The 17,467-nt window shown below is 40.9% G+C and overlaps 1 protein-coding gene across 2 annotated transcripts; it reads right to left on the minus strand.

Moving 5' to 3' along the window:
- Nucleotides 1-251: 251 nt before the first annotated feature.
- Nucleotides 252-13,922, minus strand: LOC139468515 (glycoprotein-N-acetylgalactosamine 3-beta-galactosyltransferase 1-like). 2 transcript variants are annotated; one of them, XM_071250527.1, is made up of 5 exons: nucleotides 13,653-13,922; nucleotides 11,309-11,356; nucleotides 10,207-10,682; nucleotides 7,978-8,169; nucleotides 252-1,305 (listed from the first exon to the last, which is right to left on the minus strand). In XM_071250527.1, exons 1-5 carry the CDS (start codon nucleotides 13,753-13,755, stop codon nucleotides 1,126-1,128), a joined length of 999 nt encoding a protein of 332 aa, XP_071106628.1. In that variant the 5' UTR covers nucleotides 13,756-13,922; the 3' UTR covers nucleotides 252-1,125. The 2 variants fall into 2 exon arrangements, with proteins under 2 accessions (XP_071106628.1, XP_071106618.1); XM_071250517.1 differs by having other exon boundaries at nucleotides 10,207-10,685.
- Nucleotides 13,923-17,467: the final 3,545 nt, after the last annotated feature.

A 17,467-nucleotide genomic window follows, 5' to 3' on the forward strand; every position in this document is an offset into this window, starting at 1 on the left:
CTATTATCAGTAACACACACCCCAACACATACACACACCCTCCCCACCCACCCACCCATTCCCAGGTAAGAATTGGTCTTCGGGATCTAGCGGGATCTGGTGATCCGACTCGCTGACATGGTTGGTGTATGTCATCGTATCCCAATAGTATATATCGATGCCCATGATGTCAACCACATGGACTCAAATATTTACAGACAGTCGTCATTTAGCTTGAATATTGTTGAGTGCGTCGCCAAACAAAACACAAGCATGTTTCAGATTTTATGTAAGCTTCAGGACTCTAGTTCACGAACTGCACACACACACAGGAGGATAATCCATGTATGCTGTTGGTGAATGTTATACTTTGAATCACAAACTTACGCGTCAATCAAGCATCAGTTGTCAATAATAGGTCCAGATGTCGACAACTGTTTGAACGTCAAATATGCCGTGTTTTGCAAAGCATCCATTTCAATATTGTAAATGCACGATAAATATTAATGGAACAGCAAAGTTTGACATTGCAAAAAAACGCATACAAAGGTGCACGTTCAGGTGCAGTGTGCAAATGTATATAATATTATATGAAAGAGGACATACAAATTCAAACAGTACAACATCACAACTAGACAATGCAATCTACACATTTAAGCGTTAACATATTAGTATTACTTGAATACAGATACACCTATCTACCAACAATAACATGGCAATTCGACACTTAAGATGCCTGCTACCCAAGAACATATCCTTATATTAAAAACGTACGGCGCTACCATAGTCCCTTAACCATATTCCAGATACAGTTGAAGATTAATTTCGATAAGTTGTCACCCTAAAACGTAACATACTTCATCATTATGTTCTTCATGGACGTTCGACTAAACGAGAATTGTATTTTACACAAGGCATCCGCAAACTGCATTATTCCGTTATGAATAACCGAGTATTCGTGTCACTGGTTTTAAACGCATCATGGTCTCTTCTTGTGACACTTGTGAGATTGTTGTATAATTCAGATGATCTTCTTGCAGGACAGTGCACGAGTACAACCAGACATGCAAAGCACTACTTGCCAAATGTGTAAAATAAGTAGAGATCAAGCCACTATTGACTGTAACGAACGAGACCTCATTCGTCTTATCTGTTTTGGGTCGGTAAAGGAGCTTCTGTTTCTGCTTTAAAGAAGTGTTGGAACTGCGTCCAGTCAGTGTCCCGTCCATACACAGCTGCCCGGTACAGCAGAAACTCCAGCAATCGGATCTCCCGCGGGGTCACTCTGTGGAAACTGATCGGCAACTTGCTGCAACACATCATACCCTGAAACAACCAGGAGATTCAATGAGCCTGTATTGTATTTCCGTGTGTGTCTACTTAACAAGAATGGTGGCCAAATGTTGAAGACAATAAACCAAAGGTTATGAGATTCCTGTCATACTGAAGGTCGAATATCGCTCCGGGGATGTACTACTCTATAGTCGCAGCTTTGCCCTAAAATGGTGTATAGTGACCACTGACCAGTGATATTTCTGAACTGATGGTATTATAAGTGTTGTTTACACTGTTGGTACGAGGGGCGTTCAATAAGTTTTGCAACTTGGGCATTTGTGTTTACACAAACAATGTCAACTTGTGGCAGGTGTGACACTAGTCATAACATCAGGCTGACACGTGTCATAACAAGTTCCAGACACAACAATAAGTTAGATGTGATGGCTTCATTCACCTATGGGTGGTCACATTCATGGATTCTCTCAAACATGAACGAGCTGTAATAAAGTTCCTTACATGTTCCGGTTCACAAGTCGAGAATCGCACAGGCCGCCATATGTGAATGTGGATTCGAACAGTTAAATCACCCACCATACAGCCCAGACTTAGGCCCCAGTGACTATTTCCTGTTTCGGCAAATAAAATCTGCCCTACGTGGCAGACGGTTCCAGGATGACGAGGACATAAAGGCTGCCACAGAGGCGTGGTTAGAGGGCCAATCTGCGGATTTCTATAAAAGGGATATTAACAGCTTGTAGGACAACAACCATACAGCAAACGGATGTAATTTTAAAAAAACCAAATGCAGGAAATGCGCCCAAACAGAATGCCCAGGGATTTGCGCACCATGGTGCATACACTGTAAAACAACAAACCACTCCTCACTCTCTAACAAATGCCCACACAGGCACACTCTCACACAACAGGCCAACAGACACATTAATATAGATACGGCCAAACACCAAACAAGAAAACTAACACAGCACACGAAACAACCACTCATACCCACACCGCAACCAAACATTCCCCGACATCTAAACTCCGCATGGGATGGTATCCTCCAGGAAGTACACCCAGCAATCACCACCCACACCCACTACCCACACCACCCCCAAACCTTCACCACCCCCAACCCTCTCACAACATCCACACCTGCACGCAAAACAAACCGCATTATACCTGCCATCACCCAACCTTCCACCACTCAGCCTACAGCCACCAGGGCAACAACAACCACACCCGAGCAGGCAAAACCCGAAAATCCAACCAGCAGCCAAGACACAGACACGCCCAGCACGCACACGCAAACACAACCAGAGACGCTACCAACCCCCATGGAGAGTGAGGAACTAAACAACGATAACTCAGACTATTACGAAGTAGAAACCGATGATGACGTAAACGAAATAACACGCTCAGCACCTAAAAGAACCAAAAAACTACAACGTAAACCCCAAACTCTCCCCAAAAACACGCTAAATAGTGTTACTCTCCTTCTAGCTTACATGCTAAAACAAATAAATCCAGATGCTAGCACTAAAGCCCTGCATAAAGTAGCATTCAAACTCAAACTCACCACCCAAAACTATAAAGACTTCAATACAGGTTACCAACTAATTATCTCATATATATAAAATAATCCCATAAAACAACCAATCTCCAAACACTAAAAACCCAAATAATGGCAGGACTAAATATTTTTCAGTGGAATGCTGGCGGGCTTAACTCGCACAGCCACGAACTAAAAGCAAAATTTAAACTAAACAAAGGACCGCATGTAGCATGCATCCAAGAAACTAAATTCTCAAATAAATCAAAATTTAACTTAGCCAACTATAACATAGTCAGAACAGATCGTCCTAAAACCAAAACAACTAGAGCATCAGGAGGCTTAGCCATACTAATTAGAGAAGACTTAAACTATGAAGAGATCAAAATAAACACCCCAAACCTAGAAACCAACGGTATTCAAATCACCCTAAACAACAAAAAAATAAACATCATAAATATCTACCACTGGCATCAACAAAAAATCCAAGCAGAGGATCTAAACATACTTCAACAAATAGGCAAAAAGTCAACAATTTTCCTAGGAGACTTTAATGCCCACCACCCCTCCTGGGGCACGGGGGAAAAAATAGACAATCACGGTAAAATAATCTCTGAATGGATAGAGGCCAACGATTTCGTATTACTTAACAATAACCAACCAACCAGATATGATAAAAGCAATAGAGACATGTCGGCTATCGACCTAAGTATATGCACCTCAGACTTAGCCCAAAGCACTCAATGGGAAGTTCACGACGCCCCACTAGGAAGTGACCACTTCCCAATAAACATAACCATAGGAAATACCAACGTCCCCGACAAACCCGAAAACTCAGAACCCAAATTTAACTATAACCAGGCTAACTGGGATAAATTCCAAAATATCTGCAAACAAGCCAATCTAAACGAGATAGAACATAATGACCCAGAAACCTTCTGCAAAAACCTAACAGAATACATAATCACCTCAGCTAAAAATTCAATACCCTTTAGAAAAGCAAACAAATCAGGCAAACCCTCAGTACCCTGGTGGAACGAGGAAATAGAACAAACCAGACAAAAACGTAAAAAAGCCTTCAATAAAGCCAAACGCGACCATAACTACATACCTATAGCCCACAAACTAAACCATGAGGTCCAAAACCTAGTCAAAATAGCCAAAACCAGGGACTGGAAAAAATTTTGCGAGGGATTAAATAACCGCACAGAGGCCAGGACGGTCTGGCGCAAAATTCATGCCATTAGAGGCCTAAAAAGACACAAAAAAACTCCTAATATAAATAACTCAACCAACCCCAGCGAAAAAGCAAATAACCTAGCTAAACACTTTTCGACCATCAGCAGTAACAAAAACTTCAGTGATAAATTCCAAACAAAACTCAAAACAGAATCCAAACCTACCAAAGAATTAAACGATAACCTAGAAATAAACCAACCCTTCACAATAGAAGAACTAAACTATGTACTCCAAAACAGGAAAAAGGGAACAGCCCCAGGACTAGACCTAACATCCTACCAAATAATCAAAAAACTCCCTCCCAAGCTACTACAGTCACTACTCAAACTCTATAATCTAATCTACCTAAACGGCCAGGTACCAACCTCTTGGAAACAGGCTCTAGTTATCCCTATCCCTAAACCCGACAAACCTACAAACCAAGCTAACTCTTACAGGCCAATATCTCTGACCTCAAACTTATGTAAAGTAATGGAATCTATGACCAAAAATAGATTACAACACTACCTAACTCTAAACAACACCATAAATACAGACCAAAGCGGGTTCACTCCTGGCCGCTCAACTCTAGACAATCTCGCCCGGTTAGAACAGGAGATCAAAACAGGACAACTCAACAAACAATATACTACAGGCATCTTCTTGGACTTCTCAAAAGCATTCGACATGGTTTGGCACAACGGGCTAATTCAAAAACTTAAAAAAATAGGACTAAAAGGACAAATCGTTAACTACATCCAGGACTTCCTAAATAACCGAAAAATCACAGTGGGTATAGACCAGGTTCTATCGGACCAGTGTCCCCTAGAAAACGGCACTCCCCAGGGCAGCATTCTTAGCCCAACACTCTTTAACATAATGATCAATGACCTCTTCGAGGGCCTATCCCCTAAAATTAAAACATCCAAATTCGCAGATGACGGAGCCCTCTGGATCCGCACAAAAAGTATGTCAACTTCCCAAAATCTACTCCAAAAATCCCTAAATAAAATACAGCAATGGGCAGACAAGTGGGGCTTCTCCCTAAACTCCGAAAAAACTACAGGAATAGTCTTCAAACACCGAAAAATGAAACACACCACCCCAAATCTTAAATTAAACAATAAACCAATTAAGTTCCAAAAACAAACCAAATTCCTAGGGCTAATCTTCGATCAACACCTAACATGGGAGGCCCACGTTAAAAACTTAACAACTAAATGCAGCAAAGATCTAAACGCACTAAGATGCCTCACCGGCTCCAACTGGGGGGCCTCCAAAGATACTCTACTCTCTCTCTACACATCACTAATTAGGTCTAAATTAGATTACGGATGTGCGATCTATGATACGCTTAGCAATAACCTAACCAAAAAACTAGACTCAATCCAATACCAAGCTCTTAAAATAGTCACACGTTCCCAACATGGCACCTCTCTCACTTCACTTCAGGCCTTAACAGGAGAAATGCCACTAAACCTACGTAGGCAACACTTAACCCTTAATTTCTGGGCCTCGTCCCAATCAAACCCTCTCATCCAAAACCTCATAAACGAAAATATCCGCCCTCGTAACCAGGCTCTAACTAGGAAGCACCCTTTACTTACTCCAATATCTCAACGAATTTTCAACTACCTAAACGAAAACCAAATAGATAACCTCCAACAAAACTGCAAACCATCAAATATATTTACCCCAAAACTAAAAATCCCCCAAATAGACACATCTCTGGCAAACTCAATAAACAAACAAACCGATCCAAACATAGCTAAATCCACCACACTAGCTTACATACACGAAAACTGGCCAAATTGGTGCCACATCTACACAGACGGATCTTCCGATCCGATCACAAATCGCACTGGTTTCGGAGTCCACATAGCACAACCAAATAGGAACACTCAATCTTATCGACTCCCAAACAACCAATCCATCTTCACTGCAGAGTTAATGGGCATAGCATCCGCCCTCCATAACCAACATGCTAAAAAACATAAAAAAATCCTAATACTCACAGACTCACTAAGTGGACTACAGGCCCTCCAAAATATAAACACCAAAAACCGCCCTAAACTCATTAACCAAATACTCAAAAGCGCAAATAACTTAACAGAGGCAGGCAAACAAATAGCATTTATCTGGATCCCAGCCCACGTAGGAATATATGGAAACGAAAACGCCGATCAAGCCGCCAAAAAATCCCTCAAAATTCCTGAAATAAGCCTTAATCTACCAATATCTAAAGCAGAGATCAAAAGCATTAACAAACGTAAAATCACCCAAAAATGGCATAAGACATACCTAAAAACAAACACACAGATAATCAAAATCCTCAAAAAACCTCTAACCAAACCTAAAATCCTCCATCCATCCAAGAAAATTGATAGAATAATCACCAAACTCCAAACAGGTCACACTAAACTAAACAGTCAACTCCTAAAAATAAAAAAACACGCAACCGGAAAATGCCCACACTGCCCACACCTGGAAACAATAGAACATGCACTCTTACACTGCACGCACTACCAAACCCACCGAGCAACACTCCAAACAAATCTAAAAGTAGATAAAGCCATAACCCTAGAATCAATCCTAAATCCACATAACAATATAGAAAAATTTAAAGCACTAGGCGTATACTTAACTAAAACCAATCTAATGATCCGCATCTAAAAACACTCAACCACACCACATAAACAAACAAACACACACCAACACACTCCCTTAGTACACTACCACACCCCTAGGCATGCATTCCAAATTTCAAAATCTCCAAAACTTATATAAGCAACCACTAAAACCCCCCTCTGGTTGCAACACCTTTATTTTCCCTTCAAAACCACGCTAAATGGCCCGACCGGGCCCGTGTGCGAAATACGCTCCAGTCGGAAAGCGCACGTTAAATCTCCAAACGTAAGTAAGTAAGTAAGTTGTAGGACAAATGGAATACGTGTATTGAGGTGAATGGAGATTTTATTGAAAGATAAAAGTGCAAAAGATATTCTGCGACTTGGTCTTTTTTGAAGTTGTAAAGCTTGTTGAACGCCCCTCGTATGTCAGCGAAGTCATCTGTTTGTATGGCGTACCACGCTGCAAAGTCCATAGGTTACCGTATAGGTGATGGTTTAATAGCTTGTGCCAGAAATGTAGGAATAGGATTGTGTGTTCTTTAAACAATAAATGCTTATATAGCTAAGGTAGATATAAGCGAACACTTAAACTGATATGCAAAGTTAAGCCATTCGTCTTATGTTGGTCAAGGGAAACTAGAATCTAGATCAACGCTAATCAAAGACTTATTCAAGACGGTGAAACAAGTGGTCCAGTGGTCTAAGTTCCCGCATTTAGTTGCTTCAGGATCCGCTGATCCTTAAACCTAACTATACGCCTGAGTATGATCCTTGGTTTGACAACGCCCTTGCCGTCAAGTCTTTGCTTTGAATGGCATTTAGTTGTGAAATAAATGCTATGAGAAAAATCCTCATAGCATTTATTCACCTGTTGAGGAGTAAGCATAAACTCCGATACGTTGCGTTCCTCATAATAAAAAAGTTTACATGCATAACTTATCTTCCATTACCGGGGGAGCGATTCGCTGGGCAGAGTTGCGTCCCTTGGGCACGCCAGAAACTTATGATTGCGAGTTTGAATCCCGGTTCGCCCCGATTATGTTTCTAGGTTTGTCAGCACTATACCCGTGCTCATGGGTTTCACCAAAGTGGTACACCCTCATTAAGCTGACACGCGGCGATATAACTTGAATACTGTTGAAAGCGGCGTTAAACCCAACTCACTCACTCATTCACTCCATTACCGTGTTCGTTAGTTTCACAATAAGTGAAATACATCCCTTGTTTTATCACTCCGGGCTTTCATTCCTACATGAATGAAATAAAATACTATTCACATGGGTTTTAAACCCAACTCACTCTCTCAAGCACTTGACGTCTTACCGTTTTAGCTGGGTGCCGATCATAGCGGTATAATTGCTTTGGTAGGTTCCCCATAATGTAGTCCCCAAGGTTGAGGGGGTAAAAGGTCTCCCGACCAGTGTCGTCTAGAGAGTTATACGCAGGCACACCGACCTTCTTCAGACATTTGCCCAACTCCACATCCTCGTGGGCACCTCCCTTCCGACACGCGCCCTGCAGCAGCGGGACATAAAGTGTGGTCAAGTATATATGACGTCACTTTCACACATGACGCTGTTCGAAGCTACGTAAAATCAAACTCACCCAAACCCACAGTAGTAGCTAAATCGTTTATTCCTGAAGGGATACATATTTGTATTTCTGTTAGAACAAACGGAAGTCTAAACAAAATGGAAACGACCATTTGAAACACCTCAAACACATGAACGATTGTAAATTTACATTGATGATGTTCGCGAAACTGGTCGTTTAGCACATGGATGGTAAAAGTGCTTCAGCTAAAATACTATACCGCCGTCATATTAAATTTGCTAACGGCATCCAAATATTCGAGATAACGATGATTTTGTCAATAAATGATTGGAAAAGTTCCGCGGAAAATAAACTTTCGACCATTTCCATTCTGGTTTTTCCAAACTCAATTTTGGTTAACTCCTTGTGCATATTTTACATAATAATAAATATGTACTAAGAATAACTGGTATTCCATAATTATTATCAGATCAAGAATGATTTCCCTATCCATTTATCCATATATTAGCGTTGACAAACTTGTTGCATTTAGGTGTTTTTTTATGACAATACAAACATATTAACAATGCGTGTCCCTGTAGAGGAACACACCGCCCGGTGTCTACACGGACAAATACACACATTAACTTAACTACAAAGTAACTATTCGTTCAACTCGATACATACATATAATAACCTTACCACAACTATTCTGCTAAATTCAAGTTTACAGTTCTGTATTTGTGCGCCTGAGAATAATGTATATGTCTGCTGGTATTACTGGTAAGCATTTAAATATCGTAACCGAAGGGAACATCACACACACACACACACACACACACACACACACACACACACACACACACACACACACACACACACACACACACACACACACACACACACACACACACACAGATATATACACACACAGATATATACACACACACAGATATACATACATACATACATACATACATACATACATACATACATACATACATACATATTACATTTTTTTCTGTCCAAAGAATGGGTTGGGTGGAAGGTATACCATTACGGGATAAAGTGAGGGTGTTAGATCTCGTCACGATTGCGAACACCTTAGTCTGTCATACAGACCCTGAAACAAATATATAATTATCCAATACAGCCCATTTCAAGTCTAGATATCTCTGAAAATGAAGAAAGTCTCTGGATTCCTTTTTATAATATTTCATAACTATAATTTAACAACTCGGGTTTTGTTCTGAAAAATATGTTCATTTGAGAGACTAGATGTTAGCCTAGTAAACACCTGTTACGTTGGATATGAACAAGATCTGTTTTGAGATGGCCCCCCTGTATCATGACAACTCTTATACAGAATATGTCGACTTGCAGATATACCCGGATCCGCCCATCGCTACTTTGAAGAAGGGAAGCGGATTCGTTACTCGACCAAAAGCTACGCCATAGTTTACGAAGCTACTGACATGCTGAAGTCGATGAAGTTAAGGTAAAATAGAAAGAGTATGTTTTTGTGTTAAAGTTAGGCCGTGTTAAAGTGCAGATGTGGAACGTACACCAGGAATTGTGTTGCAGTGTTCGGGGAGTGGGTGTCCAGTTTCGAGGGACCCTGATTTGAAGGAGGTGGGACGTGATGCGGATCCCTCAGATACGGCACGATCTCTCGTGGGTTCATGTTGGCGATATCGTGCTTAAAGTAGGGAAATTGTGCTCTGGGCAGCGATCTCATTACACATAACAAATATAGGTCACCTCTTAATCAGCAGTTTCAAACAAATACAAGGGTTGTGAAAAGGTTTTTAGCCTGACTAACTCTCAACAACGGACCATAACAAAGTGAATTAGTCAATGTAGTACATTGTTTGAGTAGTTTATTGCAAGTGTATTTAGTCTGTTGAGGCCGTTTGTATATTAGTGACAGCCAGTTGAACGTGACAGGGGTCCAAATCGACACAGATTGGGAAAGAAAAAAATCAAATAGGTTAGTACAGCCTTAGAGGCATCACTGACCTCCACATTGTAGCCTTCTTCCACTAATCTGCGCACAGCCTGACGGCTGAGGACGTACCCCGCGCCACCACTCATGTACCCTGGGCTGAGGAACATCTTAAACAGGTGTCCCAGGTACACTGCCTCGTCCGGGCTGTGGAACGACAGTAGGTATTTCAGGTTCTCCATGACAATAAATGTGTCGTCATCTGCCTTCAAGAACCAATCATAATCCGTCAAATAGTGTTGATAGATGTATTTGATTGCTGCTATTGTCTTTTTGGTGAGGCGTTTCCGACCGTCTTTGATGTTGAAGTCGACTATTGAATGTCCAGGGGTGGTGACGTTTGTTGTCATGATGAAGATCTTGTTGTCACATCTTCTCGCCCAAGTTTCATTCACAGCAGGGATTTTGTCTTGCAGTGCTTTTTCTTGTGTGGTTATCCAACAAAAGACCCGGATATGTGATTTAGTGTGTGTGTCTTTAGGTTCATCGTCTGCTGGAACAGTAAGCCGGTTAACGGTTGGTGAATATGGCTACTGCCAACTTGCAAACGACATACAGAAATAATGTTTATGTACAGATCAGAATAATATACAGCTTTGCGACATAATGAAACAAATTAACAGCTCATCCGCAATGGTTAATATACCGAAGGTCAGAAGGTGGTACACGGACATTCAACTGGTGCGAATCATGTAGACCCCGCCAGTGCCACGTGTACCATTATCAGTACTGGTTCAAGGGTATAAAGACTTTTTAACTGGAGAATGACTTTTGTATGACAATATTAGATTTTTGTAGAGTGCGAACTGTGTCATCATGAGCTGCCAGTGACGTCATATAAACGTCTGTGTCGTTATGATGCCCGTACGGACCAACAGCCGACTTTGGTTATCCTTAAACTAGCCAATCAGATAGCTTACATTTCTTACCAATAATGATAAGACGAGCAACTGATCAATATAACAGCATCGTTGTCTCACGATCAATGATACGTTTTCTATAAGACACTACATCCAACAGACACTTGCGTCTGTTGTTGATTGTAGTCACTCTCAAGGACATTGCATTCTTTATCCAACACAATATCTTTATAAGCTTTAAACAAGCCTCACGTACCTTTGTGGGCGTGTCGCACGTTTCGCCATGGCTGCGAACCTTTGAAACCTGAAGAAAGAATGCAATGATTTCGAGTAGTCATATGGAATAAAGCCATTAACACATTACTCAAGACTATTAGACCGTTAATTGATTTACAGATTTAATGATAGGTATCTAAGTATCCATAAAAATTACAGAAATGCATCTGTATCTCCAGACAGCTGTTGCTCGTGATCTGGTTTCATAGATAGTGATTAATGTACATACGTGTTTGTAAAAACCGATTAGAGTGCTCGAGTCCGATTAGAGTCCGATTCAATTCCATATCATGCTTTGTACCATGTGTTCCCGTGTTTGTTTGTTTTTTAGGTGAATACTTGAATACTTGGATACTTGATTTGCCCTTGCCTGTGTTTGTGGCTTGTTCCACTGATTGGGCAGGATACGCTCACTTTTTCACGAATACATGCTTATAATATGGTTCGAATCGTACAACGGACTCTGCTTTTAGTAGAGATTTCTTAGGACAATGGAACTGTTTTTGTAGATTTTATGTATCATTTTGATTTTATGCATTGAAACGAGAGTTCATTGTATTGTATTCAGTCCCAAATTTGAACATCACATTCCCTTTGAAAAATGAATATGTATTGCCAAAGAAAGGTCCCAATAAGATAGGAGTTGGGTGAGAGTGTTGGGTTTAACGCCGCTTTTAACATTATTCCAGTTATATTACGGCGTGTCCGCTTTATGTGGGAGGAAAGCCCAAGTGATGCAGGTCTCAGATGTTTACCACTTCGGTGAAACCACGAGCACGGGTATGGTGCTGACAAACATAGAAATATAATCGGGGGGAACCGGGATTCGAACTCACAATCATGGGTTTCTGGCGTGCCCAAGGGACGCAACTCATAGACGACTGGGCCATGTTATGATGACATGCTTCAACAATGTCTGATTACCGTTTGACATATTATATGTAAGGTATCAGCGAAAGGTCTTGTAAGTGTAAAACGTGTATCTAATACATGTATGTCTGCCTTCGACAATAAAATCACAATCCTGAACACAAGCTGATAACATTTTACTCTACCCCGTGAGAGAAGCATGTTACACATCGATAATGAAGGTGACACGTGTTTCCAGTGATCGATATTCTGACCACATGAATATGTATGTCAGCTACCGAGCATATTCTCAGTACATCTACTTCCAATCATGGCAGTGTTATCCAGATCCATGTCTAGTATCATAACTTCAACTGCATATCGATATTTGAGATGTATATGCGTGTGCGTGTTCTTTCATAGGTATGGCATTGTCTTGTGTTTATTCAGTATTTGAGGGTGCGTGTTCTTTCATAGGTATGGCATTGTCTTGTGTTTATTCAGTATTTGAGGGTGCGTGTTCTTTCATAGGTATGGCATTGTCTTGTGTTTATTCAGTATTTGAGGGTGCGTGTTCTTTCATAGGTATGGCATTGTCTTGTGTTTATTCAGTATTTGAGGGTGCGTGTGTATATGGGTTTTTTGCTTTGTTTTATATTTAAACTTTATCAGAAACAAGCGAAGAAGTAATATTTTACATATTTTCTTTCACTCACTCATGTAACACCCACCCACCCACTCGCTCGCTCGCATGAAGTCGTCGGTCTTAGTGAGTACTTGTATGTATTTCCACATTAAGTCGAATACATGCACACATTAGTAGAACAGAAAGAGAAGCATTATTTCCATAGGCCCAGTCGAAAATAATATGGCCCGAGTCTCTCACTAATGGTGAAACCGTGGAGAGTTAAAAACGGCAAACCGATCCGTGTGACACATCTCATTTCAATCAGTACCACAAACACAAACCTTAAACTGTTCATCCCCAGATACGGACTGGAAGAGGTTGCGGGGATGGAAACGGACACCTATTTAACTATGCTTATCCCTACAATATCACACCTCATGAGGTATATACAAACTTAATCAGTTGTTTAAATTTGAATGTACACAAGTTTATCATCATTTATTACAGATTAACAATATACTTACTAATGTGTTTACAAACAACGCTCGATCCCCGGTCGCGTCATACGTTAAAAGATGGTACTTGTTAGTACCCTGTCTGGCGCTCGGTATTAAAGGGCTAAAACGGTAGGCTCGGAGTCAGTATACTGTGTGTGAGTGGGGTATTCATGTTAAACTGCGGCATGGTATCTCAGTGTGCTCGCACTATAAATCGGCATCAGTCCGGACTAGTACAAGCAGCCACACACACACGTGTATGCACGTCGCTATATAAGTGCAATAATCTTGGGACGCGACGTTAAACCCAATTTCAACTCACCTTCACCTCACAAACAACGCACGCCTACCTTTCCAATGCAAAAGCTTGCCAGTGGTGAGAGCCAGGTAGAGAAACACAAGATAGAAAGACACTAACACCAGCACGATGAAGGCCAACTTGACTTCCTTCATGAAGACACGTCATTCAAACGTACACGATGACGGCCGAATCCGGAGGTCTTCACTGTTAGAAATTAACACAGCGTTGCTGGAGGTCATTCGTGTTTTAGTTCGAAAGTACTCAAATTATCCGATCCAGAACAAAATGCTTCGAGTCATTTATTAACATGGGAGATTGATATAGTGTATGCTAATCAATACCATAGAGTCGTTGTACATTGTGGCAGTCAGCGTGCACGACGTACGCCAATACGCCAATAACACATGCTGCCATCCGTGCCTTATTACCTATAGTGTGCAGCAGCATTGTGTATATGATGTGGGAGACTTGCTAACAGATGTTCTTTGCTCCGCAATCTGGTGCCCATAGAAAGTGTCTCGATGCGATAGATTCCAAGTAGCCGGAAACTGGGACATTGTCTGTGTGTGTGATGATGGTAATCCTTAACTGATTACATTTACAACTTGAGTTAGACACAGAAGTGGTTTTGATTGACCTGGATCAAACATGCTAGAACTGACAACTGGCCCAAGCCGAGTTCATATTTAACACTGCTTCAGCAATGTACTGACATTCCATTAATGTCCGAAATATATGGTTTATGTGGACACCATTAGTGAAATAAGTGCCATTGGATAATGGGGATTCCGTGGGTAAAATATATGGTATATGGGGTATGGTATTACGTGCGTGAAATATATAGTTTATGTGGAATCCTTGGTTGAAATTTATGGTTGGCTCACTCACTCACTCACTCACTCGGCCAGAGCTCGAGCTCGAGGATAGTACAATGTGTCTGGGTGGACTATCAGTTTCAAAACAGCGGCATGGGTTTTCACAATAAATATGAAATGTCAATGCACCAGTCTTGATTATCCGCCGAAATAGATTCCATTTGGTGTAAAGGGCGAAAAACCGCCAAAGGTTTCGATCAGGACTAGGACACACACACACACACACACACACACACACACACACACACACACACACTCGTACTGTGTTTGTACATGTAGAATGTTTATGTGTGGGATATCTTGGGCGGTAAGTTACAATTTAATGTTATTTTTCTTCAAGAGCAGTATTTCGGATCCAGCTGAACGAACATAGAAAGACGCTTGTATATGAAATGCGTATTCACCCATGTTCCCGCCAAGGTATCAGATTTATAGGGATTGTATATACGAGGCATTTTGTGTCATTAAACATATATGGATCAATAAAATTACCAAATCCTTAATCTTATACAATCCTTTAAGGGACATTAAGGGACCAGAAAGTCGAGCTGGGTGGTGACACCAGGTGATGTGTGTGTCATGTGTGGAGGATACACGTGTAGCATGGTGGTGTGGGGTGTAGATGCACATACATATTTACTAAATAAACATTGCTGAGCGTGTCAGACCATGAAGGGTTTAACGATGAAATACCTATTTTCAGCGTTCATTGTACTCATACATTGTCAACGAGGATGTTCGGGTATGTGAATTCTTGTATCCTAGTTTTATATTTAACAACCTTTACATTGGTTCTTAAAGACTGAATCAGAAATCAGTATTTGATAGAAATAAGCTGGAATCGTTATGTAATATGAAATAAGAAATGTGTGTACCATGTTTACCGTAAATGACTTTTTGTAATCCGAATTTAAATTACATTTTATATCTACATTGAGATATCGATTTACTTGAGGTGTGAAATATAAACTGTAATTGGAAAAAAAAACCATGTTGGTTTAATTTGAAAACACATAAGGAAACCTGAAATCTGAATTCGTGGAATGCAAAGGCATATAGATTATATATTCACCGTTTAACCGTTGGCATACGAAATATGAATAGTCAATTATTCCTTGATAATTATTTAATTTCTAAGGATGAGAATATATGGATGTCAACTTCTTTATTATGAGGAACACAACGTTCCGGAGTATATGCTTACTCCTTCATCGGGTAGTTCCTCATAATAAAGAAGTTGACATCCATATATTCTCTTCCTTATGTGAATCACTTCTAAATGCCGTTCGAAGACCTATCTAATTTCTATTACTAGATTACATCACAACTGCCATTACTGTAATGATATTTGTTTCATGTCAGTTCGTGATGGTGGTTAGGAGGAGGAGGAGTACTAGTAGTAGTACTACTAGTAGTAGTAGTAGTAGCAGTTGTAGTAGCAGTAGTAGTAGTAGTAGTAGTAGTAGTAGTAGTAGTAGTAGAAGTAGTAGTAGTAGTAGCAGTAGTAGTAGTAGTAGTAGCAGTAGTAGTAGTAGTAGCAGTAGTAGTAGCAGTAGTAGTACTAGTAGTAGTAGTAGTAGTAGCAGTAGTAGTAGCAGTAGTAGTAAGAGTAGGAGTAGTAGTAGTAGTAGAAGAAGTAGTAGTAGTAGTAGAAGTAGTAGTAGTAGTGAAGTAGTAGTAATAGAGAGGTGAGGTGAAATGGTGTTTAACGTCGCGTCCAAGATTATTGCACTTATATAGCGATGTGCATGGACGTGTGTGTGTGTGTGTGTGTGTGTGTGTGTGTGTGTGTGTGTGTGTGTGTGTGTGTGTGTGTGTGTGTGTGTGTGTGTGTGTGTGTGTGTGTGTGTGTGTGTGTGTGTGTGTGTGTGTGTGTGTGTGTGTGTGTGTGTGTGTGTGATTTGCTGGTTGTACTAGTCCGGAATGATGCCGATTTTATTGTGCTAGCCCACTGAGATACCATGCCACACTTTAACATGGATACCCAACTCAGACACAGTTTACTGACTCCGAGACGGCCAATCCTTTTAGCCCCTGAATGCCGAGCGCCAGACAGGGTAACAACAAGTAACATCTTTTAACGTCTTTTGTATGACCCGGCAGGGGGTCGAATCCCGGACCGCCAGCTATCCGGGCGGAGGCTCTACCACTAGGCAGTAGTAGTAGTAGTAGTAGTAGTAGTAGTAGTAGTAGTAGTAGTAGTTTCACCATGATAAATATACCCCTACAATGTTTGCTTCATTAATGCGACTGCTGGTGCAACACGACGTTTTTCCCGGTACAGGTGCACCTGACGCCGGCCCCGTGCTGCTGACCGTCACCGACCACGGCGAGATCGTCAGGGATCATGTCAAAATAAAACCGGTATGTTTCGGTGTATTTCTAGTTCATGAAATGAAATCCACCTGGAGATGGTTTTATTAAAAAGACATTGTCCTAAACCGATCTCGTGATGTTTTATCTTCACAATATTTGTAAATAGTTCCATAATAATATCAAGTAAAACTACCTATATGGAAGATTGCTCATATGAGCGATAGCGTTGTTGTCTTCACAACCAATAGATTATAACCGTTAAAGAGAAAGCCTAGCGGGCTCAGAATTGGCTCGTCACATCGAAGATTAGAGTTCCAATGTGTGAAGCTTAATCATTTCGTCCCCCGCCGTGACATGGCTGAAATACTGCTTAAAACCAAATTCACTCACTTATTATCATCTGGGGGTGGATGGGTGGTCTTGTGGTCACACATGATACTCTAGATGGGTACAATGTGCCGAAAGTGGCGAAAACGCCCCACTCACCCACTCACTAACTCACTCTTGCCCAACATTAATTCTCTCATTACTGATGTTTTGATATACTTGTGTCAACTGTTGTTTGTTTGTTGTTTAACTCCGCACCCAGCAATATTCCTACAACGATTGTCTGTAATTAATAATCGAGCTTGACCCATACCAGTGACCAATCCTGTGATTGGCATCACGCACA

This window comes from Haliotis cracherodii, unplaced genomic scaffold, assembly GCF_022045235.1.
Source record: "Haliotis cracherodii isolate W230 unplaced genomic scaffold, xgHalCrac1.p SCAF_1, whole genome shotgun sequence".
In the NCBI taxonomy this organism is placed as follows: Eukaryota; Metazoa; Mollusca; class Gastropoda; order Lepetellida; family Haliotidae; genus Haliotis; species Haliotis cracherodii.

Excerpts from the sequence above, each read along its gene's own strand:
- LOC139468515 (XM_071250517.1), bottom strand. The coding sequence starts at position 13,755 with ATGAAGGAAGTCAAGTTGGCCTTCATCGTGCTGGTGTTAGTGTCTTTC. Across the intron at positions 11,357-13,652 it reads CAAGCTTTTGCATTGGAAAG|GTTTCAAAGGTTCGCAGCCA; the intron begins GTAGGCGTGCGT and ends TTCTTTCTTCAG. Across the intron at positions 8,170-10,206 it reads AAGAAGGCTACAATGTGGAG|GGCGCGTGTCGGAAGGGAGG; the intron begins GTCAGTGATGCC and ends CCGCTGCTGCAG.